General features: G+C 40.6%; 2 protein-coding genes across 2 annotated transcripts; one reads left to right on the top strand and one right to left on the bottom strand.

The window, feature by feature from the left end:
* Nucleotides 1–12,311: 12,311 nt before the first annotated feature.
* rfc5 (replication factor C (activator 1) 5) lies at nt 12,312–22,445 on the top strand. Its single transcript, XM_080852125.1, has 11 exons — nt 12,312–12,441; nt 13,000–13,064; nt 13,169–13,305; nt 15,690–15,769; nt 15,929–16,002; nt 16,296–16,455; nt 20,375–20,456; nt 20,545–20,674; nt 21,066–21,143; nt 22,017–22,071; nt 22,168–22,445. Exons 1-11 carry the CDS (start codon nt 12,395–12,397, stop codon nt 22,265–22,267), a joined length of 1,008 nt encoding a protein of 335 aa, XP_080708251.1. The 5' UTR covers nt 12,312–12,394; the 3' UTR covers nt 22,268–22,445.
* A 98-nt stretch (nt 22,446–22,543) lies between these two features.
* Nucleotides 22,544–26,565, bottom strand: wsb2 (WD repeat and SOCS box containing 2; the record flags this gene model as incomplete). The annotated part of the gene is made up of 9 exons (XM_080852321.1): nt 22,544–22,745; nt 22,901–23,017; nt 23,168–23,266; nt 24,736–24,932; nt 25,164–25,264; nt 25,449–25,580; nt 25,809–26,032; nt 26,152–26,323; nt 26,517–26,565. The coding sequence occupies 9 exons, from the start codon at nt 26,563–26,565 to the stop codon at nt 22,544–22,546; spliced, it is 1,293 nt and encodes a 430-aa protein (XP_080708447.1).
* Between the last annotated feature and the right edge of the window lie 680 nt (nt 26,566–27,245).

Genomic DNA, 27,245 nt, shown 5'->3' with positions numbered 1-27,245 from the left:
TAGCGTATGGGCAATCCATCGCCACTTCCTTCTTCTGATGCTGACTTAAACTGGTTCTTGGCCTGTTCTCTAGTAGATCTTTGTTGCTGACCCTCCTGGGCCACCAGATACCCAGAATGTATCTTAGTCTTGAGTTGATGAAGGTCTGTAGCTTCTTGATTAGTTGTGTTAGTCCCCACGTTTCACATCCGTATAGCAGAACTGACTTCACGTTGGATTCGAAGATCCGCAGCTTGGTCTTGAGGGAGATGCTTCTGGCCCTCCAGACTGGTTTAAGCAGTGCAGTGCAGCCTTGGCCTTTCCTTTCTGTGCCTCCACATCTTTGGTTGCCCCTCCATCGTTGCTGATGACGCTCCCGAGGTACGTGAAATCCTTCACTGCCTCCAGCTCCGTTCCTCGGCAACACACAGGTTTGGCCTTCCCAGCTGTTTTGACCCGCATCTCTTTCGTTTAAGTTCCGTTTACTGTCAGTCCCACTCGGCCCGAGTTATGTTCCAGCTTCTGTGTCTTCTCTCTCGACCTGTTTTGCATAGCTATCAGCCATTTCATTTCCTTTTACTCCCATGTGCGCTTGAAACCACCCATTGGAAATTCTGATTCCTTCCTTCTGCATTCGGTTTGCTAACTGCAACACCTCATACACAATATCTGGTCTTGAGTTAGAGTGCATATTCTTTAGCGAGACTAGAGTTGAACTAGAGTCAGACCATATTGCCACACATTTGGGCCTATACTCTTCCACCCACATTACAGCTAGTCGTATTGCTGCTAACTTTGCTGTAAACACAGCCAAATCATCAGTCATCCTTTTCATCACATTGACCTTTCACTTTGGGACCACAAAAGCCACCCCCACTTTACTTCCTATTTTAGATGCATCTGTATACCCCCTTAAACCAGGATTCCTGAATGCAAATAACCTCTGGTTTAACCGGCATTCTCTCAATAAATCCTTTAAATTCATATCCATTGACAATGAGGCTTCTAGCATTCCACTGCAGAATTCTACCATGGCTCTGGTTGGGATGGTGACTCAACCCTTTCACACTGTGCTAAGCCACCCCGTACCCTGAACATTCAGAAATAATCCTGCAGTTTTCATTTTCATCTTATCTCTCTTTGAGCCGACTTGTTCAGCACAGTTTGTTACATACGCTATGAACAGAGCCAGCTTCTCTGTACAGATTCCTTCACATTCCTTATTCACTGGCTTTATTATTTCTCTTTCTTTCTTTTCTGTATCAACCACTTTGATTGCCTGAGCATATGTTAGCTTTTTCTCTGTTCTAACCTGCTGCACTACCACCGCCCTTTTCCTTACAGGGCATCCACCATATGCTGCAGAGTGACCTCCCCCACAGTTGCTACACGTTTTGACCTCACTCTAACATTCATCATACTCATGATTACACTTCCCACACATTTTGCAATGTTACCGTATTACTTGTACTTATAGCAACGCATTGGAGGAGGGACATACTCCCTCACACTAAAACACATATATCCTATCATTACTTTGGCTGGCAGGCCCTCTTCTTGAAACTCCAAAAGAATTCAAGTGCTATCGACTTTCTGCCCCTCCTTCACCATCTGCAGGCGCTTAATGTCTACTATCTTAACTCCTTTAATGTTCCTTTTCAACTTCTCGAACTTTTCACCAAGAGGAATTCCAGAGAACACACCCCTTACCTTCCTTCATGCACAAAACCGCTTTACCTCATTCACCTCTTTTTTGCAAATTGCCGTTAATCGCAAAGCCTTATCTCGTTGTCCAACATCCTTACACTTAATGAAAAGCCTACCATAATGTAATACTTGTGCCAGTTCCACCTCCCCAACTGATTTTTTAACGCCGTAGTTAATGTAATGAGAGACACAGCCTGAATATCATGTCCATCCTTGAACTTAGTAACCACCTTATACTCATCTTCTACAACTCTCCTTCGCACCACTTTACCCTCACTCAAAACTTCGTCAGACCAAACAGCGTCATTCTCACTCAACACTTTGTCAAACCAAACGGCGTGATTCTCACATAGCACTTTGTCAAACCACGCGGCATCATTCTCACATAGCACTTTGTCAAACCAAACGGCGTCATTCTCACACAGCACTTTGTCAAACCATACGGCGTCATTCTCACATAGCACCTTGTCAAACCAAACGGCATCATTCTCACATAGCACTTTGTCAAACCAAACGGCGTCATTCTCACATAGCACTTTGTCCAACCAAACGGCGTCATTCTCACATAGCACTTTGTCAAACCAAACGGCGTCATTCTAACATAGCACTTTGTCAAACCAAACGGCGTCATTCTCACATAGCACTTTGTCAAACCAAACGGCGTCATTCTCACATAGCACTTTGTCAAACCATACGCCGTCATTCTCACATAGCACTTTGTCAAACCAAACGGCGTCATTCTCGCATAGCACTTTGTCAAACCAAACGGCGTCATTCTCGCATAGCACTTTGTCAAACCAAACGGCGTCATTCTCACATAGCCCTTTGTCAAACCATACGGCGTCATTCTCGCATAGCACTTTGTCAAACCAAATGGCGTCATTCTCGCATAGCACTTTGTCAAACCAAACGGCGTCATTCTCACATAGCCCTTTGTCAAACCAAACGGCTTCATTCTCACATAGCACTTTGTCAGAAAAAAAGTTGTCAGAGCCAGATGAGGGAGTTGTTGACAATCTTTCTGAATTAGCTAAAGTAGCAGTAGTTGTTTAATAGTTGTTTACTCTTAAAATGTTGCAGAGTATTGTAGGTCTTAACTGAAGCTTTCACTAACGCTTAGACCAAAAATCCATTGAAACACATAGTAGCTAGCTAGCCTCGCTGCTAATAAGTATAACCTTAGCATGCAGATATGCTCTCACGCGCCCCCCTCATTGAGGCAGAGGTACTGTTTGCCTCCAGTCTCTTGGCTCTTTCACTGCCGTTTTATGTTAGGTCAGCTGTCATGTTAAAAAGTGACCGGGGGCGAAAAAGAGCCCAAATGACGCAATGTTGACTTGCGAACGACTCTTGAGTGACAGTTGCTATATCAACGATAGCATTTCGTAAACTGGTCACCACGTAGTCCGGCACATTTTGGCTATCAGTCAGAGAGTCTCAAGAGTCGTTAGAAAGCCATAAGGTACTTTTTAGCCGCTTAATATTGGCTGCCGGTCTCCTGTAAGTAAGCACATATCAACAGGTTTCGCCGCTAGCATCTCTATAGCGACTAGCAATTCCTCCTTTGTGCGACAATATTAAGCGACAAAAAAGTAGCTGATAGTGTTCGTTCAGGTACAATATTAAGCGACTAAAAAGTTTTAGCTACACCTGCCTGCTGGTATCCTGTAAGTAAGAATGTCAATAGGTTTCGCCGCTAGCATGTCGTAAGCGATTAGCAATCCCCCGTTGTTTAATAGTAAAAGGTTGTGCAAACAATGCCCTGTTTTGTTCAAATGTAATTGAGGGTGCCGTCAGATATGTCTAAAAATCACAACACATTAAGGACTTTCTTAATTTAAGCAAAACAACAGATGAGTAGCTTAACACAAGCGAGATGCTAGCTGATGAAATGTGCTTACTTTGATACTATAACAAACTAGCGAGTCAAGAACTTTCTTACCACAGTCAAACATCAAGCACTATTATACATTATTGCAGGTTAAATACAAGCAAGCTGGGGCCTATTCGGCGTAGCTTGGTAAGCGAGTTAGTTTCCAGAAAAAAAGAAAAAACGCCCTCTTTTTGGTTCGGCGAAGCAACTTCCGATAAATTACCATAGTAACATATCACTTAGCACTAACCTGCTCCAGGGCAGGCTTACCTAAGTTAAGCTAAGCTTGCCACACCCCCGGCAAAAGGAGGGATCCCATTGACCAAGGAGCCATATTGATAGTTTGATTAGCGTAGGGAGAGAGTTCTTTGAGAGATCCATTTTTCCATCATGATTCTTGTATGAGCGCTACTGATTCAGCCAACAAGGAATAATTAATTTACAAGACCTTCTCGAGTCATAAATTGCAAACACCAAAGTCGAACATTGAATGTCTTGCGCTATTTTGCGAGTGGTAGCCTACATTTTTGTAATGTCGGCGAAGCGGAGAACAAAGCACTCATAATTATATGACAGTGTTATTAGTAGGGTAGACTGAGTACAGTTGAGGCATGGGTACAGTTGATGCGCAGCAATCCTGAGACGTGATTTTTAGTTTGCACATGAATACTCTACGTCTTCTTTGATCCCAGGAAATTAGAGCACATAACCCATCTCCCTTACGGAGATATCGGCGAAAGTTGTTTTGCAAATCTGTCTAGTGTTCTGTGCAGTAGTGAATAAAGCAAAAAGTGTCTCAACTGTACTCAGTCTACTACACCATAGCATATCATTTTTGTAGAATAGCATAGCAACTGTCACTCAAGAGTCGTTCGAAAGTCAACATTATGTCACCCGGGCTCTTTTTCGCCCCGGTCACTTTTAACATGACACAGCCATTCTAAATAGGTTCTACACATACGTGAAATACATTCCCTATTTAATGGATAGAGAGCAACCCTCCCAGCATTACTACATAGCAAATTACTTGAGTTTTTCACCTGTTTTCCAGAGATATTTCCAAAATGTCAGCTAAGAAAGAGGACGATAGAAGTATCCTTTCCGAACCAAGTACTTATCTAATTAGGACCTAGAAACTGGTTAAAGGAAACTTTTTTTTTGTTATTAGCTAAGTAAACGCTATAGGCCTATGTCCAGTTTCCCACTGGTTTGTATGCATGGCCCTTCATGTCATTAAGATAATGTGTGAGATTTAATATGTTGTTTTCATCAAGTAATTCTGATAGATTATCTCAGAAACTTAAAATTAATGTGAGGTCAATACAAACTGATAACCGGAGTATAGAGGTATAGAAAAACATCCGATCTTTTATTTACATCAATAAACTACTCAGAGACACGTCGGCTCACAGACAGTACAAAACAATATGCAGGACAAACATTACAAATCAAAATGAGGGATACAAACAGTGGCGCACACGATGCCTATAAATCAAACAAACACACAAAACATCACACAATGCCTAGTGTCCCGTCGTCTCTGATCTGCTATATACACGCTCACAAATACTAGCTTGTTTTAAATCACCCATACAAAGCACATGCAAACTCACCCAGCTTCTCCACTAAAGTCACTCCACATGTCTCCAAGGTATAAACGCTACGGCACTCTGTGCAGGCTACAAATCATATATTCCAAAATCAATAAACAACTATTTCGTATTATATCAAAAGTTCTTGCTGTACCAGTTAACATAAACACTACAGCGGTATTCATTGTAAAAGCTGATACTTTAGCTAATTCAGAAAGCTAGTCAACAACTCCCTCATCTGGCTCTGACAACTTTTTGTCTGACAAAGTGCTATGTGAGAATGAGGCCTTTTGGTTTGACAAAGTGCTATGTGAGAATGACGCCGTTTGGTTTAACAAAGTGTTGTGTGAAATGATGCCGGTTTTTTTACACCGTTTTGTGTGAGAATGATGACGGTTTCTTTGATTCCGTTTTATGTGAGGATGAGGCCGGTTTATTTGACGCCGTTTTGTGTGAGAATGAAGCCGTTTTGTGTGAGAATGATGGCAGTCTTTTGACGCCGGTTTGTGTGAGAATGATGCCGGTTTTTTGACGCCGGTTTTTCTGAGAATGACGGTGTTTGGTTTGACGAAGTTTTGTGTGAGAATGACGCCGTTTTGTCTGAGAATGACAGAGGTTTTTCTGAGACTGAAGCAGTTTCGCCTGTGTCTGACGACTTTTGGTCTGAGACCTGACGCCTTTTCATTTGAGTCTGACATTTGAGTCTGAGATCTGAGGATGTCCTAAAATGAACACCATACTGTTGCCATATTTATGTCTACAGTCTATTGACAGGCCCCCCTTCAGACCCTAACTTTTGCTGATCAATTACGCTTGTGCTCGGAGATGGACTGTATGCTGCTGCTATTATTTTTTACACTTAACATTACCAATAAAATGATCTTCAAGGTACAAGTTGTGTCCTTCATTTGTTCTGCCTGTACACTGCCTTTTGAGTGAATAATGGTTAGCATTCTGTGCGTGTAACGATCAGTGTTTTGTACAGTAACAGGACTCAATAGCAGACTCAGAGACAGGGGTAAAGAATAAATCTAAATGTTTTACTTTCCGAGTTCGGTACACGATAAGGCAGTCCAATAATAATTATCCTTGTGCCTACGCTGCCTCACATGAATGTCATCAAAAACTATCGGAATATTGGAACTATTGGAATATTATCAAAAACTATTGGGATATCAGAACTATTGGAATATTAAAAAAAAAAAAAATAAATAAATATTGGGATATCAGAACTATCGGAATATTATCAAAAACTACTTCCTTCTTTACTTTACTGCTTCATAATTACTGAGCTATTTTTTAAACACTTAATAATACCAATAAAAGTACCTTCAAGGTACAGGTTATGTGTCCTTCATTTGTTCTGCCTCTTCAGTGAATAATGGTTAGTATTCTGTGCGTGTGTTTCAGGTTGGTTAAACAAATGTTCCTCAATAAACCCTCAATAAAGTCTCCAGCTATGAAAATGTGTTCAAATGACATGAGTTCAAATAGGCGATATATCACTCTTAGACTTTTATCTTGAAATTGAAACAAAAAAGGACTGCTATTTTGGAAGGTAATATCTCTTGACGTCAGAACACGGAAAAGTGCACACTGCTGCAGTAGCGATTACCACTTTCCTTTACTTTATTTTAAAGCGTCTCCTTTCTCTGGGCTACGGTGTTTTCTTTTACACAGGTCGGGTTTTGCTGATAATGTATCCATTGTCTCTGACCTTGTAAGAAACGAGTAGTTAGTGTTGGAGTCGGGTAAAGTAGCGTAAGCACTGCAGAGATGAGACGTCGTTGTGTGGTGAGAACTGATAGAAAATCTATAACAACAACAATCGCCGCCATTTTCTTTATTTTTTGTAACCTACAATAAATAAAGCAGGCTTCCAGTCAATGGAAAAATGGCTTCTCCCCACCGGCGATTGTTGTTGTTTACGATTTTCTATCAGTTCTCACCACACAACGACGTCTCATCTTTGCTCCTTGAATGTCGATATGTAATGGTATGGAGTTATTGAAACTTACTACGTGTAAAAAAGACTAGAAATTGAATGTTTATTTTTCATTGAATGTTTACATAAAGTTGCACTGGGTGCCTTTAAGACCCGAACGTCACAGACATGAACACAGAGAATTTCTCTCTGAGTGAGAAGATAGTGTCCTCTTCCTACATACGGCAGGGGTCTCACGGTGGATGCCCACGGGACACGACTTTGTGTCGCTCTCATTGGGATAGAATGGAGGCGACTTGTCGACTGCTGTCACCTGCTGAGGAAAAAAAGTCGGCTCTGCTGCCTGTTAAAAGATGGGGATTTTTTAACTCTATGCAAATGAAGGCGACTTGCTGCCTGCTGAGAGCCAATCAGTTCGGCGTGTGTGTGATTTGGAAGTCAACGTAGCTCATAGGGGCGGGAGTAATCAAAAATTTGGAAAAAAGACTAATTTACAGTGACATATTTTATGTGAATAAAGGTTCTCTACACGACTTGTATATGTCTAATTGACTCGGTTTGTTGTTTATATGCTACACGAATACTGTGAGGTCAAACTGAATATTGTAGGTCTTAAATTAAGCTCTCAACATTTAGTTAGCTTGTCGCTAATACTATGAGCGAAACCCCATTGAAAACGCATTGTAGCTTGCTAGCTGCTAAATATGTTACATACAACGTTTTCGTGATTGAACTGGCTGATATGGTTTAGATTAGAGGTGCACCGAAAATTCGGCAAACGAAAAAATTCGGCCGAAAACGCAAAAAAAGACACATTAGGCTTTCGGCCGAAAGCCAAATGAGTGGCCGAATCGGAGGCCGAAAAGTGGTGGTGACGCAAAATTATACAATCTTGTCTGATTACACAGCAAGGAGCACAGGCCACCTAAACGATCTCAAAATAGTAAAATGTAACAATGACGCCAACCCCTCTAGCTTTTTATGGGTCGTCAGAGTTCCTAAATTCCGTCTCCTCAATGCAATGTATTTCTGCAACTTGTCTTCTAATGCCTTCTCAGTTAGCTTACGTGATCTTCCCTGCGCCATCATATCCTCAACACTTCTCTGTTCTTCCCCATCAGACATTGTACACGTTGCAGAGTTAATGCTCAAGCTGTATGCCACAGTTCAAAAGCTCTTCCTTACACAGAACTTTTCTTTATAAACGAGTGCAAAGCAGCTTCTCAAAAATCGCTAAAAACTCCACATTCACTGATTCAAGGCAGGCTATCAGTGTAGATTCTTGCTAGGGGTGAATTACGTTGCTATTTCCAGCATGGAGCAGTTACAGTTTAACTTTCGTTTTTATCCAATTTCAATAGTTATCTTCATTCATCCGTATATCTTCGTATCTTCTTAATACTGAAAGATAGAAAGGATTTTTCGATACCTGTTCTCGTAGAATGCTTCAATGAATTACCAGTTCCAACTTTAGCTTCGGTGGGGAGACCTTTCACCGGTGCAGCAAGCTAGCTGCGTTCCACTCCTTGTACAGGCAATCCAGCGAAGTTCAGCTAAGCTAGTTTTTTGACTAAATGTAGTGGCACTTCGTCTGTCTGAGTCTTCTGTACCACGTTTTTTAAGTTCAGTTCTAAAGCTTTTAATTGACACGCGTGAAACAAGATAAACTTCAATAAAAAATGTTTACTGGATCAAAAATAGAAATACAAGTTTGCACGGTCAAAAAACTATGTCGCTTCCAACATCTGAGCTCAAAATCTAAAACTAACAGTTCCTTGATATCAGTTCTCCAACATTTGAAGATTTCAAATAAACATTTTTCCTTGAAAAATGTCTAAACATTTATTGTTAGCAGTAGATTTAAGCAATATTTAAAAATAGTGTTTTGACAACTTTAAACGGAACTGTCATTTTCGGTTTCGGTATTCGGCCAAGCGATTAATTATTTTTCGGTTTCGGCCACAAATTTTCATTTCGGTGCATCTCTAGTTTAGATGGTTTAGATAGAATAAGTACACAAATAATAAATTAAAGTAATCAGCACAACATCTAAACTGAACTCTGAACTATAACTGAACTATTACTGTTAGCTTGCCGCTACAACTTTAACCGAAACCTCATTGGAACACTAAGTGGCTAGCTAGCTGGCTGCTAATAAGTTTCATATAACATTACATTGATTGCTGTTTACTTTTCATATGAGCAGATTTTGGGGCGAATGACCCACTCCAATATTAGCGATCTCAGTCACTACGTGCAGTTTGAGTTTTTAATTATGTATTTTAATGATGACTTTATTGGCAGCACAAAATAGGCGGTTATAACTTCGGCTACAACACGTACTGTGTTGGGTGCTTCCAAAACCACGAGCTCTCAAAAGCTATCCCTATCTGACCACGCCCCCCAGCCGACTTTTCGCGTACCGATTAAACGCAAGACATATCTACCGTGGGCATCCAGCGTCTCAGGCTCGGCGTGGTCATGAGCAGTTGATAATAGTGATGGGAAGTTCGGATCATTTTTCCGACTCGAATCTTTGAATCTTGTTCAGTAAAAAGAACGAATCTTTTTTCGAGTTATTCGTTCATTTCAACGGGGGGGGGTGGGTGGGGGGGGGAATGCGCGCTCAACATTTTATAATTTTATAGCCAATTCCCTGCACTACTGCATTCCACTACAAACACGTATCATATTCTCATGTAAGTTACTGCATGTAAACCAGCAGATACTAATTTAAAAATTCCTGCATTCAAATAATGCATTATGAAAGTTTGGATTAAATAGTCATTTATTATCACATTAGCATTTAATTATCACGACAAACAATTACGCTGCACTGAACTGTAAGTAAAGTATAGAAAGTTTAAATAACTAAACCTGTAATTATTTCTTGTGAACGAATATCATTCACGTCTTACTAAACTTACACACTCGAAAGTGAACGAGGTTACTAAGTCCTTTCTGTTTCTTCTTCTGAGCATATGCAGGTTACGTAAAAAAATATCCAGAGCCCCGTATCCGAAGACCCAGTCAAAATGAACGAAACATTTCGGTTTTCTCTAGCTTCCCATGCTGAGCCTATGCAGATCACGTGAAAAATGATCCAAATACTTGTTTCCGGCAGATGACCTAATCGTTCACCTCCCGACCGTCTTTGGATCAACGTTTCGTTCATCTGCAGGATATCGGTCTTTCGTTCAATGATTCGTTCTTTTGCCGGATACCAGTCTTTCGTTCAATGTTTCGTTCTTTTGCCAAACGTGTCTTTGGGTCAGTCAGTGCGGGCACATGATGGCAGCACTCCGATCCCATCCAATTCTCTCCATGGGGTCTCCATGGGGGGTTAACTGCTCTATCTCAAAGCACATGGCAGTGACCAATCTAGATCTTGGCCGCGTCAGTTCAAATCAAATGCGGAATGTTTACATCTGCTACCGTTGATTATACAGTAAATACGTTGTGAAATACGTTGTGAAAGTTGTATTAGTATTGATTGATTCACATTGATATGAATGGATTACATGACTAACAACTGGTGGAAAGTAATATGAAAATATTTGTTCACTGAATTAGCGTTCTGTCCCAAACAGTTGCGTTCCAGTTTCAAAGTTTCAGTTTCGCTTTCAGTATTTCAACGTGAATGAGAGGGAGCACAAGAACTGAGCGTCTAGCAGCGTTTATCATATCATATACATTATATATGATGCATTTATATGTCTGTGGGCACGATCTCAAGCACGTGCAAAAGTTGTTGTTGTCCAATTTGAATCAGATACGCGCCCAGTCCAATTACCAGCGGAATCGAATCGTGTGTCCAGGGGTTTACATCGGAGTCCAGTGGGACTCAAGTCGGACACAATGAATCTAGTTCTGGGGAGACACATGTGTCCAATATCCAATTTAAATCGGACTGAAATCGGAAATTGGACACATGTGTCCACACTGAATGATTCGTTCTTTCGCCAACCGTGTCTTTGGATCTATGATTCGTTCATCTGCCGGATATGGGTATTTCGTTCAATGATTCGTTCTTTTGCTGGATATCGGTCTTTCGTTCAATGTTTCGTTCTTTTGCCAAACGTGTCTTTCGTTCAATGATTCGTTCTTTTGACAACCGTGTCTTTGGATCTATGATTCGTTCATCTGCCGGATATGGATCGTTGGATCCCTTTCCACGTGACCTGCATAGGCTCAGTACAGTCAGCTAGAGGAAACAGAAATGATTAGTTCTTTTTCCGACTGGGTCTCTCGGATACGGGTATTTGGATCATTTTTCACGTGACCTGCATTCAACAAATCATTTCTGTTTCCTTGGCTTAGCCAATGCAACAGTCCCAGTTGTCCCGATGCGCAGTCATGAACGAGAAAAAGAACGAATCTTTTTTTTGAGAGGACTCGTTACTCTCGAGTCGTTGTAAGGATTCGTTCAAAATGAACGAATCGTTCACGAACGACACATCACTACCGTCCTGCATTAGTTCCCGCCCACACAGTGCCAAAACCGCCCACAAAGTGCCAATACTATTCTTTGCGAGCAGAAAATCATCCTTCGAGCGAAAAAAAAAAGTGTTCACGCGTGTATTTTAGAAATTCGAGAGAGAGAGAGCAAGTCAGTCTCTACGCTCGCAGTGGTTGCATTTTATATCGCAGATGCTAAAATTTAGTGCGCAGACGAAATTCACGCTCGCGAAAACCTGAAAGTTGCTCGAGTAGATGTTTATTACGCGTGTGAAAACCTGAAAGTTGCTCGAGTAGATGTTTATTACGCGTGTGAGTTTTGGCACTATTCTGACGCCATAGTTTTCTCACAATCTTAATCTGCAACTTCTACCATGTGGCACCTGACAACATATCTATTGTCTTGTTGGAGAGGGTGCAAGTCTTTTCATGGTTACAAAATTTAGTTTTTAACACAAAATCTCCATTACATGTTTATTTGGGATTACAAGATAAGGTCAGGGACTAGAGCTCTCCTCTATTTACCAGTCTTTGTTTGTTTCGTTGGTGCTGAAACTGTAGTTGAAACAGAAGCTCGACGGTTGTTTTGCGGAGCTTTGAAGATCTGTACGACTACGAACATGCCCGAGCATAGACAATACTCTACTGTGTTCCCGAGTCGTTGAGACATTTCGTTGACGTCATTTCCTCTTTAAAGTCAGCCCATACTGCATTACCTAAACTTGATTGGATATTAGCCTGACTGGTTCACGTTTTTGTGAAACCACTCAGCGCGCCAATATTCGGGTCTCGGAAGTTTTGTTACATATGCACATATAGGAACGTATCAACCGCATTGAAATGACATCAACCAGCAAAGTACCATTAGAATCAAGGAATCTACCCTGGTATGTTAACATTACACGATTCAAAGAGTTGTTCGGAGAACTCGTGGAGGGCTATATATTCTCACTTAGCATAGTTAGTGTTAGCTTACGTTAGTTAGCTTCAGAGTTCTGCTGTGAATGCTACCATGCAGCGAGTGTTTTGCTGCACTGTACACACACGTAAAACAAATATACGTTATGGCTTCAATTTTCAAGACAATACATTGCACCTGGATAGTTACATTCTTTTAATAAAGTTAATGTCATACTGTTCCTGGTAATGTCTTGGGATTCCTCAGATTACTTTGCCATCCAATAGTCCGCTAAATTGGCAGGCATTTATTTTGTACAGCAGTTTGCTGTATCTAGTTGTATCCTGAAGTTGCTGCTTCCTATTAAAGTGGGTAAATCATGTTCTGCTGCCTGAAATCAATTAAAGTGACGAACATCTAATGACACAATGTATTCCCTTCAAAACATATGGTTGGAGTTTCAGTTAACCGTATTTGTAGACACTTTATGCAACATTTGTAGTGAACCATGCCCCATAATATATAAACGTTGTATTTTCTGACGCAGGGTGGAAAAATACAGACCTCAGACTCTTGATGACTTGATCTCCCACAAAGATATTCTAAGCACACGTAAGTCTGACATGTTGTTCGCACTGTTGCTTGTAGTTCTTCATAGTTCACCTTACTGATGGTTTTGTGGTGTTTTTAAGGTGTGTGCTAAATGTTTGTTTCAGTCCAGAAGTTCATAAGTGAGGAAAGGCTGCCCCACTTGCTCTTCTATGGACCTCCTGGAACAGGGAAAACATCAACCATTCTGGCCTGTGCTAAACAACTTTACAAAGAAAAAGAGTTCAATTCCATGGTTCTTGAGGTAGGGTATTTTAAATCAAGTAACTGTGATGGGACACAGATTTAAAGATGTGCATAAATCTGTGCTCTGGAAAGTTTGTTTGGTTATACAGTAATAAAACTGCTCATAGTCAATGTAAGGATTTGATATATGGAATTAAATATGTAGCCTTAGGGGAAATATTTAGTTTTAAGGAAAATAGGTCTGTAGAAGTGTCACTAGGGCCTTATACATGTGCCACTGAGATCAGATCAGTTTATCGTATCGTATTCGCGTGTAGGTGTGAAGATTTTCAAGGGAAACGGCTCTTGTCGTTACCTGTATACATGTGCAAAATGTGAAGCTGTTACATTGCCTCGGGCATGCGCAAAGACCACGGAGATGTGCTCCCACCTGGTTTGTTTACTAACAACATCAACGTGGATCCGCATCGGGCACAGGCAGTGTAGTGGCTTAAAGTTCCCTTCTTTCTATCAGCATATAGTTCTTAATATTTTCTTTGAATAACCACTCTCGGATGGAAAGAAAACAAGTCTACGCGTGGATGTGTTTCAGCTCCGTCTTTTACTGGACTCATAATTATATGACAGTGGTATTAGTTACAGTTGAGACACCCAAAATAACTTGCATGCGCAGCAATCCTGAGACGTGATTTTTAGTTTGCACATGAATACTAACGTCTTCTTTGATCCCAGGAAATTTGAGCACATAACCCATCTCCCTTACGGAGATATTGGCGAAAGTTGTTTAACCTACTTCATTGCAAACGTCTAGTTTTTCAAACGTGTCTAGTTTTTGTGCAGTAGTGAATAGAGTCTCAGTCTACTACACCATACATAGCATATCATGTTTGTAGAAAATGATTAAGGTGCAACAAATGCCAATAAGCATATTTAAATTAAATGATTCACATTGCAAGCAAAATGGTGCGGCTGGAGCACAGGGAGGGACAACGGTGACGCAGTTTGGATGTAGCGACAAACATTTATGTGCTGTAACAAACAGTGTTAACCAGTATGTGAGTAACGTGGCTTTTATTAAAACATAGCGTGTGTAATGTGTAGCTATTTCATTCCGTTTATTAACCTTTCCGGTTGTCTGTATTGCTAGCCAGCAGAAGACGTAAAGGAAAGGGAGCATTTTACTCCCCGGCAATCTCTCTACAAACTTCCATATAGACGCGGGATCAGCAGAGGAAAATCTACTTTCCTTTTGGGAGAAACCAGGCCAGTCGTTCCCACGACTACAGCCCCTTGCAAAACGAATTATATGCGTTCCAGCAACAGGTGCTGCGAGTGAGCGCTCCTTCAGTGCAGCAGGGCGCGTTATAGAAGCCAGGCGCTCTCGCCTGAATCCTGACACTGTAGATGCTATTTTATTCCTGCATAGTGCTAAGACAAATTCTAAATAGAACGAAGGTTAGGCATATCAGCAGAGGTATATTTTGGTTACATTAGGATGGCTACGTTTATAGCTTGCGTTTTGGGCGCACCACAATGCCAAGAAGTTTGTCGCGACTGTAATGGCATATTTCATTGTGGGGGTGATTGATAGCTTAAGGCTTACGAGACACTGTGTTTTCCGATGTTTTACTGAGTCCTCTCTGTCTCTATCACACACACACACACACAAACACACACACACACACACACACACACACACACACTAACGGAAGCAAAAAAGGTTTAAATTAAGTGACATCCCTCAAATGTCGCGTCTCCCGCAAACCTGCAAGCTATGAGTCAGCTGTCAGTATTGGAAGAAGCCTTGACATCTCGAAGACGAAACTTCCTGGGTTATTTTGTTTCGTTAGGCTATTAGTTATATTTTAAAACAGCCAGTCACATTGTAACCTACCACTCATGGAATAAGGAATTTCAAAGAGATGATGGAGTGAACTTTCTAGCCTCTAACTTTCTAGCCTCCTGTCACCGTCTCCCCCCAGTCACGCACCGCCTCCCCCACATCGGCCTGATTTGACACGCCCTTTTCTAAGCCGAACGAACGTGGTAAACCACCTCTCTCGAAAGCTTCAGACGATCGGCGGAAAAACTAACGGTTTACATCTAGACCCCTTATACATGAGGCAATTGTAACACGTTCGCGAGTTTCTATCGTGGTAGAAGCGATGTAACAGCTTTACATTGACGCATGTATAAGGGGCTACTGTTATGTAATATGTATATGTGTGTTACCTTTATGTGGGTTAATCTGGATACATTGTGTCTTACCTTTGTATAACACCTAGTTAATTCCTGATTTTAAACCCCATCATAAACATCTCTTGAATATTTACTTAAAGCTACTTCAATTCCAAAATATTGTAAGCTATTAAATGCTATACAGCACACCCAAGCTGAAGAGGAACATACAGATAGGTGATTTGCTTTCTATTTTTATGGTAGCTTAATGCATCAGACGACAGAGGCATTGATGTTGTGCGGGGGCCAATCCTGAGTTTTGCCAGCACCAGAACCATTTTCAAGTATGTCCATATCATTGTTTGTGGTTGGCGTTTGTTCCTATTAAAAGTATCATTATTAGTACTTTGGTTATTATTATTAATAATAATAATATCATGTTGATTGCAATGTTGCGATTTTTTTGTTTTCGTGGTTATTTCTTATTTCTTTCTGTTTTATAGGAAGGGATTCAAATTGGTGATATTAGATGAAGCTGATGCTATGACCCAGGATGCCCAGAATGCTTTGAGGAGAGGTAACCATCTGCTCCCCCCTGCCTACCTGCTGTTCACCAAATGGCTTAGATGTGAACCACCAGTATTAGCCATTCTCGACAACTGAGGCCTCCTCTTTTGGGGATTTTGATTTTTAATTATGCATATGAGCAGAACAATTGCCTGATTGAAATTATTGACAGTAATACAAAGAGGCTGAATTTAGTCAATTCTTAGATTTCCTTTTTTAATTTTTTTTTATCCATTGCAGGCTATTAAATCTAAAAAAGGATGATAGGAAGATGATACTTTTCCTCCTTGTTCTTGTTTTCAGTCATTGAGAAGTTCACAGAAAATACCAGGTTCTGCATGATCTGTAACTACCTGTCAAAGATTATCCCCGCCCTGCAGTCCCGATGCACCCGTTTCCGCTTTGGCCCACTGTCCCAGGACCAGATGATTCCTAGGCTGGAGTATGTCATCCGGCAAGAGACGTGAGTGTCCAGAGACAGGCCTGCTAGCACTACTGTGGACTTTTGAAAAGCGAAACTTAACAAAACATTTTTTTTTTACACTTATAAAAAGGTGAAACATTTGACAAGTTATTACTTCTCATTACCATCATGGACTTGATCATTCACCAGAATCGTCCTTAGTTGTTAATTTGTTCTTGAGAGAGATGTCCTAAGGAAAGTCTACGTCAGATTCATGATGCGTTTTAAAACCACAGAATTGTTGAGATTTGTGTATGATGAATCCCATTGTAAATTGAAAGCAAGTGTCAGTTCTTCCTTATTAGCATTAGGTAAATGCCCCACCAATCCCCATTCAAGGGCATGACCCTGCAGTCAAGTCAAGAATGCCCAAATGAAAATCTAAAGATGGTGACGCCAAACTTAAGAAAAACACAGCAGTAGTGCTGAAGGAAGTGAGGTACTGCTGCAGGATGTGAACAGCAAACGAGCAGTCGTATTCAGTAGCGTCAATAGTAGATAAAAAAAAAATAGCCACATGAAAAGACAGGCATTATTTATTGAGTGAATGCTGTATTTGGAGAAGGGTGCTTAACTGATTAACAAAAAAAAATTCTGAGGCCCAAAGAAAAAGAAAGTTGCCTGTCCAGAGTTATCTGAGCTGGACCAGTGCATTGGGGCCATTATTGCAAAGATAATTATTATTATTTTTTTAAATGATAAAACTTGAAATTGTAATTTAAATACTTTAAATGTGTGGAATTGAAAACGCAAATAACAATTATTTTCCAGAAACATGTCGGCACTCAAATGTGCGTTAGTGTACGACAGTGGCGTCTGGTGGTTTTTAAAGTGAGGGAGGAAGGACTGTGCGCCTGGCTGCCATTGGCCTGCTTATTCCGTTGGTGGCATAAGTATGTGAGATACAAGTTGTTTCAGGGTGTTTTATGTGGACTACAGTACTACAAAATAGCAGGCAGGGATACAATTGATACAAAGCCACCAGTGTGGCACTGTCAAGCTTAAAAGGCACCGGGTGCCTAAAAGAGCCCGGGTGATGTAATGTTGACTTTCGAACGCCTCTTGAGTGACAGTTGCTATGCCAACGCCAATACGTCACCCGGGCACTTTGTTGCTATCAGTCAGAGAGTCTGAAGAGTCGTTCGAAAGCCATCAGCTACTTTTTAGTCGCTTAATATTGTGCCTTAACGGACACTATGCACCCGGACACTTTTTAGCTATCAGTCAGAGAGTCTCAAGAGTTGTTCGAAAGCCATCAGGTACTTTTTACATGCTTAATATTGGCTGCCGGCCTCCTGTAAGTATGCACATATCAACAGGTTTCGCCGCTAGTATCTATATTGCTAATAGCAATTCCTCCTTTTGTGCGACAATATTAAGTGACTAAAACGTAGCTGATGGCTTTCGAACCACTCTTGAGACTCTCTGACTGAAAGCCAAAAATTGTCGGGGTACATAGTATCCGTTTAGGCACAATATTAAGCGAATAAAAAGTTTTAGCTACACCTGCCTGCTGGTAACCTGTAAATTAGCCATGTCCGCTAGCATGTCAAAGCTAGCAAGCCCCCGTTGTTCTTTAGTAAAATGTTGTGCAAACAATGCCCTGTTTTGTTCAAATTTAATTGTGGGTGCCGTCAGATATGTCTTAAAATCACAACACATTAAGGACTTTCTTAATTTAAGCACAACAACATATGAATAGCTTCAAGCTAACAAGATAGCTCGTTACACTAGCACGAGCTAGCTAATGAAATGTGCTTACTTTGATACTATAACCAACTAGCGAATCAACCACTTTCCTACCAAAGTCAAACATCAAGCACATGGTTGTTTTGGTTTGTTTATTGTAGGTCAAATACAAGCAAGCTGGTCTCAGGTAGCGAAGTACAATGCAAGATGCTCTGAAGTAAATCGCGTTATGAGGAATAAAATAGCCCGGGTGACATTGGCGTTGGCATAGCAACTGTCACTCAAGAGTCGTTCGAAAGTCAACATTACATCACCCGGGCTCTTTTAGGCATCCGGTGCCTTTTTAGCTTGACAGCACCATTGTACTTAAAAAGCTGGTGGGCAGCATGTCATTGGAAAACTAAATTCTAAATGTTGGGCCTACCATTTGGCATATTTTTCCCCTCAATTACTAAAGCTATTGGAGATTATTAGACTCATTTTATTTTCAGCTGCAATTGTTTTAAGAAAAATTAAGACACAAGACCAAAAGTGATGCCATGTAAAATGCATCATGCTCTGAATCATACACTAACATCATTTCCACAATATTAAACAACAAGTTACAAAGGCAACAAGTAAGAGAACATTATTTCAGAACTATTAACATGGGCTGTTAGCCTAACATTGTTTGTGGCAAATGTGGATGTTAATGGATGTTTCATTGATCACTTAGGGGTGGACTGACTTTGACTACTTTAGTATTAAACAGAAATATATTTTTATGTTTAGGCTATGTGTCTGTCTAAGCAGATGCTATAAGCTTATATTAAACACATAGGCCTATGGAAAAAGTACAAACCCTGAGTAAATTACCTTTATTCTCTAAAATTGCAAAACAAAAACTTCCTATAATTGCTGCTCAGATTATGCCAGATTATTACAGCCATCACTCAGTAGCCTAGTATGAAGCCAATGCCCAAGTGAGAAGTAGGCTATTAGAATAGTTACGAAACACAACGCGTTCTGAAACATTCATTAACAATTTCCATTCAGAATGTAAGCTGAACGTGAACAGACTAACAAAAGGCGTATGAACGATTTAAACAAAACAGTACAACTGATTGTTTTTTTATGGTACCAGTGAGCTATAAGTATTTTGCATACTAGTTAGCATTAACGGCAGCGGTTTTACCATTGGGTTTAGTGACTTGGATTTTTGGAACAGGTTTCCCTGTTGTTTTGATACTAACCTTCTCTCTGTAGCTCAATGAATGAAACGGTTTGTTCAATAAAGCATTAACAATATCTTTGTTCTCCATTGCACATCCTCTTTATTTGCAATCTTTCTACAACAATCTTTAAGGGTGACGTGTTATCGATATCCTTCTGCAGAATGGTTGAAGAGGGAAACTTCTTTCGCTATTCATGTCTAATCCCCTCCCTCCAATGCTAAATCCGTTGTTTATTGGTTAAGCGATGTTGGCGCAGACGCTAGGTAGGTCTTTCCTCCCCTGGGCAATGTAAGTGATTGAGCCCCACAAGCCGCTAGTATCGGAGACAGATTCCATTGATCTCAATAGGAGCCAAAGGGAGGACGTCCTCCGTGCAGTAATTTCTTGTTACGATAGGGGGTGCTAATGTTATTTTAACTCAGGGAAACAAATTATAATATGCATAGTATTAAATACTGATATCAAACTGCATTTTTAAAGGAGTTTAGTCAGTTCAATTACAAAAATACATTCTCAAAAAGTTTGGGGAGGTTCTTCCTCCGTTTCCTCAATGGAAGAGCCTCCTCTGGTGTACGATAGTGCGCTCTTGAGTGCGCGTAGGTTCTGATCGTACCAAAGAACAAATCCCAAATCAGAAAACAGTGGTCAATGTTACAATCTTTCTGAAAACTGTCTAAGTGGGTTTTATGAAGACATTTATATTTGATGACAGTTTGTGAATGATGCCCAATGGCTTTACTATTGGTTAGTATATTCGAGTAGTTTATGTCTGTTTGATTAGATGTTATGTCTAGGGCCGCCTAATTTCCTGAAATATTGGTTAAGCCCTTGAGAATTTCAAAATATTTTAAATAAAGTCTGCTGCAGCACAAACTGCACTCGAAATTAAAAGAAAAGACAGTCAATGAATAACATTCGTCATTGTCTCAGGGCGCCCAAAGCCTGAATGAATGAAGAGACACCCTCCCCATCTCTCTCTGAGTCACTGAGCACTATGTGTCTTTCCTGTCCCACAGGGTGGATGTATCACCAGATGGCATGAAGGCTCTTGTGACCCTGTCGGGAGGAGACATGAGACGATCTCTGAATATTTTACAGGTGCGGCACACACGCGTCCAGCAGGCTTTGCATCTCTCTCTTTATGGCTCAAACTGACAGGCTTTGTTTTGGTTGGTTGGTTCATTAGAGCACCAGCATGGCCTATGGGAAGGTGACGGAGGACTCTGTGTACACCTGCACTGGACACCCGCTCAGGTCAGACATTGCCAACATCCTCGACTGGTCACTGAACAAGGATTTCACCACAGCGTACAATTGTATCCTTTTCCAAACTCAATGAGTTGTAGTAGCAAGTTTCACGTGACTCTAGAACGGCTCTTCGCTACATTAGGCTCAAATCCTTACCCGTCACTTCCTACCCAGGGTTCCCCATCATTGTTCAGTTCTAGCTCTTGATCAGATGCAAAGAAGTTATAACAGTAAATTATTGATTTAAACCTTTATGGCAAGGTAAGAACATTTTCTTCAGACTTCTGTTCTTACATGCCATATACCCTTAATACTAACAGTACAGAAAACAGTTATTAAATACATTACTGTATGTTGGCGCTAATGCTATTCGGGAACATTTTAACTCTCTTAAAAGGTTATTGCATTGTTGTGGACAAATAATAAACTGCACATTGATTTCCTTGACTGTGGCCCCAGTAATTTTTCAACTGAAAACACTGAAAGGTCTGGCATTGCACGACATCTTGACTGAAGTCCATCTTCTAGTACACAGAGGTAAGACATTTTACAGCCACTTTGTTCTTACGGTACTAATGAAGGGCATCTGTCAGATTGCCTTATGCATGGTCATGGTTATCCAAGAAAACTGTACCCAGCACAGAGGTTTTGACCAATACTTACATACAGCTATTTATATGCAGGTCTACATTAAAGAAATACCCTGGTGTTCCATATTATATTTTCAGTGAATTGGTCATTTAAGGACTCAAAGGAATGCATAAGGATTCAAATGGATTCAAAGTATTTATTTTGCATTTCCTTTCGGCTATCAACATTTGTAGGTCATACGTCAGTGGTATTTCGTACCTGTACCTAATATAGAAACACAAACACTTGCGTTCATTTTAAGTTAATTATAACCACAAAACCATATATTAAAATATATTTGTGTTGCTGCAGTAACCCCCCAGATTGAGGTTGCCCAGTAGTCAATTGGGATGGGCACAAGTGTGTTAAATCTACTTGCTATTGTGATTGCCTCTAAACAACTGATGCATTTGGTTAAATGTCCCTGATTATTATATTTGTATGCCTAGTGTAATGTAAAAGATTCCCTAGGAGTCTGTCCTGAGAAAAGAAATGTACATTTTCAGGTATTTGCATACCAGCTATGATGAAACAGTCAGTCATCAACATCCTGTGATGACACTATACTATAAGGTTATCTAACCTGTTGGGTTTAGTAAGAAATTCAAACACCTCATGCAGTAAATTCTTTGACACAAGTGCTAGAAAAGGTGGCTATTTGTCCTAACGAGGTTACTTCACTATGATGTGGCAATATATGTGTGGCTGACTGCCTTGACAAAGTTACCGTAATCGTGTTGTTTACATGACAATCACAGTTATGAATGGTTTTATTTGCAGTTGATTTTCCTCCTACTATTCGAATGGGCTTGCTCATCAAGTTGGCAGACATTGAGTAAGTGTATTTTTATTCATGATTTCTCCCCCCAATACACCATACAGTGACTCAGTTTGTCTAATATCAAACTTTTACTCTGCTTTTCTCTTTAAGGTATCGACTGGCTTCGGGAACCAGTGAGAAGATTCAGCTGAGCTCAATGGTTGGAGCTTTTCAAGCAGTGAGAGACATGGTAGTCAGTGAGGCATCGTAAAACAGACACACTGACTTGACTTATCATCTGATCCTCCTCAGCTCCCATTTGAGGGTACTTGGCTGTGAACCTGTGAGCTCTAAAGTGTTTTGTTTTTAAACATCACTCTTACAAATAAGCACTTGAACACACAAAGCAGAACACAACTAGTTACACCTTGAACAAAATATTCACAAAATTGGACATATGTATAAATATATTTACAAGTTGGAAATAAATAGACACTTTTGTAAGTTGCGACTGTCGTCTGTATCATCAGTAATATCCACATCATCATCATCTACAGTGGGCCCTGCAGTAGGTCTTCTGTCTCTTAGGGGTGTCCCTGTAGGTGAGAAAATCCAGAAGCTTCTGGGGAATGGGAAAGGCTTTCATCTGATGCGTTGACACTGAGAAGCGTAGGACGGCGCGACACAGGTGGCTAAGGCTGGGGATCATAGGCTTTACCCTCCAGAATTTGGCATGGCCATCTCTTGTCCTGCAGAGAAAGCCATACTTAATACTGGTTGGACTGCATTATGAAGCACAATATGTAATGCTTATAAAAACTAACTTCTTTTGAAGAATCACAACGTGAGTATAATTATCAAGGCTCAATGGAAAATGTTTCTTTTTCTGAATGCTAGAAGTTACCCTGTAGCAATGATGCCCTCCTGTGGATGAAAAGTGCAGCACAGTTCGTTGTGGAATGTGGTCAGGTCTGTCTCCATCATGAAAGTGTTCTGACCCAGTTCCCAGAGTCTTAGAGCTCTGTTTGTAAGATTAGTCAGAACATTAGTCAGGTACAGCATCAATACCAGCAGAATGCCGATCCTCAGTTACAGGAAATGATTATAATTCAAAATGATTAATTACATGTAAAAACTGTAAGATGGTGTTTAGTTTATACACATAACTCACCTGTGGTCTACGACCAGAGCCAAAAATAGCCCATCAGGGGAGAAGCACAGTGTCTTGATTGTTTTGGAATTAATAAAGGATTCACAGCTACAACAGTCCCTGAAGCACAAACGCACAGCAACACGTCATATTTACATGCAGAGGAACAACATCCTTGGTCATGAAAACAAGGGTTTGACTACATTGTTACACGGGGCATTTAAAGGGGTCTCCTCTATAGGCTTTTCAAATAGAGTTCAAGTATCAACAATCAAATACACTGCTCCCTTCAGTGCTCCTGAGTAGGGCTGGGTATCGTTTGGGTTTTTACCGATACTGGTGCTTAACCGATACTTTTAAAACGATATAGGTGCCTAAACGGTGCCAGAACCGTTTTTTTTATTTTTTTTTTATAAATAGCACAAAACTACAATTGATGACATAAAAGAAAGGCTTTTTTATTGCCAAGGCAAATATTTTTCTTCAAATGTAACAATATATGAACTGTTTAAGGTATACTATAAATAAATACAAAACTACAGCTTCCCACCTTTTAACTTCAAACTGTGAACAATATATTACCTGTTAACAACAGTTTACGGTAAACTTAAATAAATATAAAGAAATACAAAACACACTCTGTACACACACTACAGCTTCAAACTTCAGTAATTCTTTTGCAGAAATATGAGCATATTTGCCTTCGGAGTCAAAAATGTATTATTTTGTTTGCATTTATTTCATGAAACCATTTCTGATTTGTTTATACCGATCTTTTCTATCTCGTTTATACTTAATTTTGTTATTTGAACCCACTGGGTACGTGAATTTGTACTGCCCCTTTAAGAGACTAGGTTTAGGGTTGCTGGCATCTCCGTTTAGTCTTCAGTACGCGGTTGCTGAACTGCCTTTGACTCTTGCCTTCTCTCCCCCCTTTACACGCAATTGTTTTTTGCATTTGCTGCACGCCGTGTTGTTTGAATCTTTTTGTGCAAAATAAAGCCACACTTCTGACCGTTTACATTTTCTCTGTGAAATTGATGGCTAGCTCTATTTGTGCTTGCTCTGTGAAATGCTGCCTGCTCTTTGCTATCATAAGACTTGCTATGTAATCACCAATGCGACACAGGCCAAAGTTTACATTGGGAGATGGGGCAGTTTTATATGTGCCCCACGAAATCTGCCTAGTAACCCAAAAAAGTATTCATGAAGATCGTTAAATTTTACGTAAGTTTTCTTCATTTAGCTGCATGATTTGTTGCTGTTATTAATTACAATCGGCTCAGACACCGAAAGAAAGCACCGAAATTTGCGTTGCATTTCGGTCCGGGTAGGTACCGGTTGTATAGGAACCGATGCCATATTGGAACCGGTTCTCGGTACCCAACCCTACTCCTGAGGCAATGTTGTTGATTGCCAGGAATAGTGTATAGCTTTGTCTGATCCACTTTGTTTCCCATAGGACCAATTTTCAAAAAAATGAAAAAACATTTTTAAGTATCTTTTCTTATATAATTGAGTACTCCACCTTTTAGACATGCAAAAAAGTTGCAGCCTGATGTTAGCACAGTAATAAAAGGACTCCTTACTCGAGTGTTACCAGGAGCTCAGCAGTGTACGGGTCCCAGAGATCCACCCTCCAGCCAGCGGAGTTGTGAAGGCCATATGAGCCCACAGCCAGCACAGCTCCGTCTGGGGAGAAGTCGCAGGACGATATAGCGCTTTGTTTGGTTAAAGCTAGGTGCCTTATGAAGGTGTAGGACCGAAGACTCCACAAGCACACTCTCTGTTGTAGAGACAATAGAAAGTGTGTGTGTGTGTGTGAGAGAGAGAGGGTGGTTAGGTCAGTTTTTGGAGTATTTTTGCTCATTCATCGGTCACAATTAAAAGCATGAACTGCGGGATAGATGGGGCACTTCCTGTAGGGGTTGTATCTTTGCTGAGATTTCTTTACATAATAAGCATGTCATGTCACTCAAGAGATAAATATAGATATATGTATAGATAACCCACTCACATTGTCTGAGCTGCAGACTGATGCAATCATGCTGCTGTCAGGAGAGACCCTGCAACAAATAACCCAACCTCTGTGGCCTGACAACACACGGCATGTTCTGCCTGAAAAAGATAGACAGTAACATTTCAAACAACTCTTAATTTCACATAGTCAGAAGCAGATGTGACCATGGTTGCTTTAAATGTTCCATAATGGGAACCCGTATTTTATGTGTAGCAAATGTATTTTGTGGGGACATGGTTATTGGCTGATAGTTAAAGAAAGACTGATGGAAATCACGCTTACCTGTGCTTGTTAAATCCCATATCCTCAGTGTTTTGTCACGAGAGCCAGACACAAGTGTAAGAGTTCCATCGGGAGTAAAGACCAATTCCCTGACAACAGACTGATGTCCTTTCAGATCAAAAAGTGCCTCACCTGTAGAATAACCATATACAGAATAATAGAAATCATGTCTTCGAAATGTGTGTCGGTCAAGGTTGTTTCTTGTACAGTAATGTCAAACTACCACTTAACTGTAAAATAGTTGTCTTGATAATTGTAAAGAAATAAATTAAACTGCAATACTGATATATTGGCTAATGCTAATTGAATTAGCCTCGTGCACAGTGATGCTTCTCTAATCTAAAGTGTCTAATGTCTCACCGGTTGACACGCGCCAGATCTTAATAATGCCGTTATTAAGACCTGTGGCAAGAAACAACCTTTGGACATCCTCGGTAAGTTCATCAGTGGCGTGGCTGGTCGCACCAGGACGCTTCTTTGGACGGGGTCCAAAAGCTAACCCCCAAACAGTATGGCCACAATTCAAAGTCCTGTCTGAGGTTTTATCGGTTAGCTGAGTATCCCGACCATCGTCTCCTCCTTCTCTGAAATAGATAGAAATATAACAGTAAGTAAGCATTGCCCTCGTCTTTTCCAACCCGTATAACGTTGCAGTGTATTCATACACTGCTACGATTTTGTAATTTCTTGTCGAGCTACATACTCGGTGTTTGGCAGGGGCCATACAAGCACCTTCACGACGCCATAACCCATAGACCAAGCGAAAAGTGATCCACCAGGTGAAAAATCCACGCTCCATGTCTCGCAGCCAGCGGTACCTCTCAAACTCTGGGGATGTACGGGTCTGAGCTGCTCAACCAATCCATCCGAGACTCCTGGTAACCACATTATTAATACACACATTTAGGTAACTGATATGTTACGAGATGATTATAGCAGATCATGATTAATATAAGATGTCGCCATTCGTGTGGCGTCAGGTAGGCTTGAAATGTCACGCATACAGTCAATTGTACATCTTCCAACTGAGTAGCCCTGTCATAGCAGCTCTCGGCAGCCTCAAGTTACCTTTAGTGCCGTTATCGATCGGGCAGTCAGGAAGAAACAAGTCACACATGGCGTCGTCTTACTGGTTGCACTGGTGAAGGATAACAGAACCACGCATAACACATATAATTAAAGTATTCAGAGCACTTGACATTTATACTGGTGTAAGAATTTAAAGCATTTCCGCAACCGAATGTTAGTCATGTTCGTCAACATGGCAGCCCACGTGACATTGCATCCTGAAATACCGGAAATAGTTATGTCATAGTCATGTCGGTATCTCGCACATGCCTGCATTTTTTACAGTTTGTTTGAAACAGCGATTTGGGTTTGGCTTTCACGCCCACCTTGTCATGCAGTCAGTAAGTGAAGGTTCGGAAAATACAAACGTTCTCAGTTTAATAGTCACCGACATTCATACCTTCAATATAACCACTGTTATGTAAATAAGAAAAAAATGACCACAATAAATACTACTATTTTCTTCTGCACCAGCAACTAGGAGCAGATTACAGGAGCAGATTACTTCTATGGTGCTCCTCTATTAAGAAATGTCCTGATCAATACAAACCACAGTCAAAGAATAACTAATCATCCAGACCCCGTCACTCTAGAACCATCTATGATTAATGTTTTCTCAGAACAGATAGGCCCTATTTAAGTCACAACAACAAAAACCAAGCAAAACCTGGTAACTAAGGTAATCCAAGAAGTATTGCTTTAATTACTATGGCACACACTACTGCAATC

Source organism: Sprattus sprattus (genome assembly GCF_963457725.1).
Source record: "Sprattus sprattus genome assembly, chromosome: 15".
Classification (NCBI taxonomy): Eukaryota; Metazoa; Chordata; class Actinopteri; order Clupeiformes; family Clupeidae; genus Sprattus; species Sprattus sprattus.
This window is presented reverse-complemented; position numbering and strand designations above follow the sequence as displayed.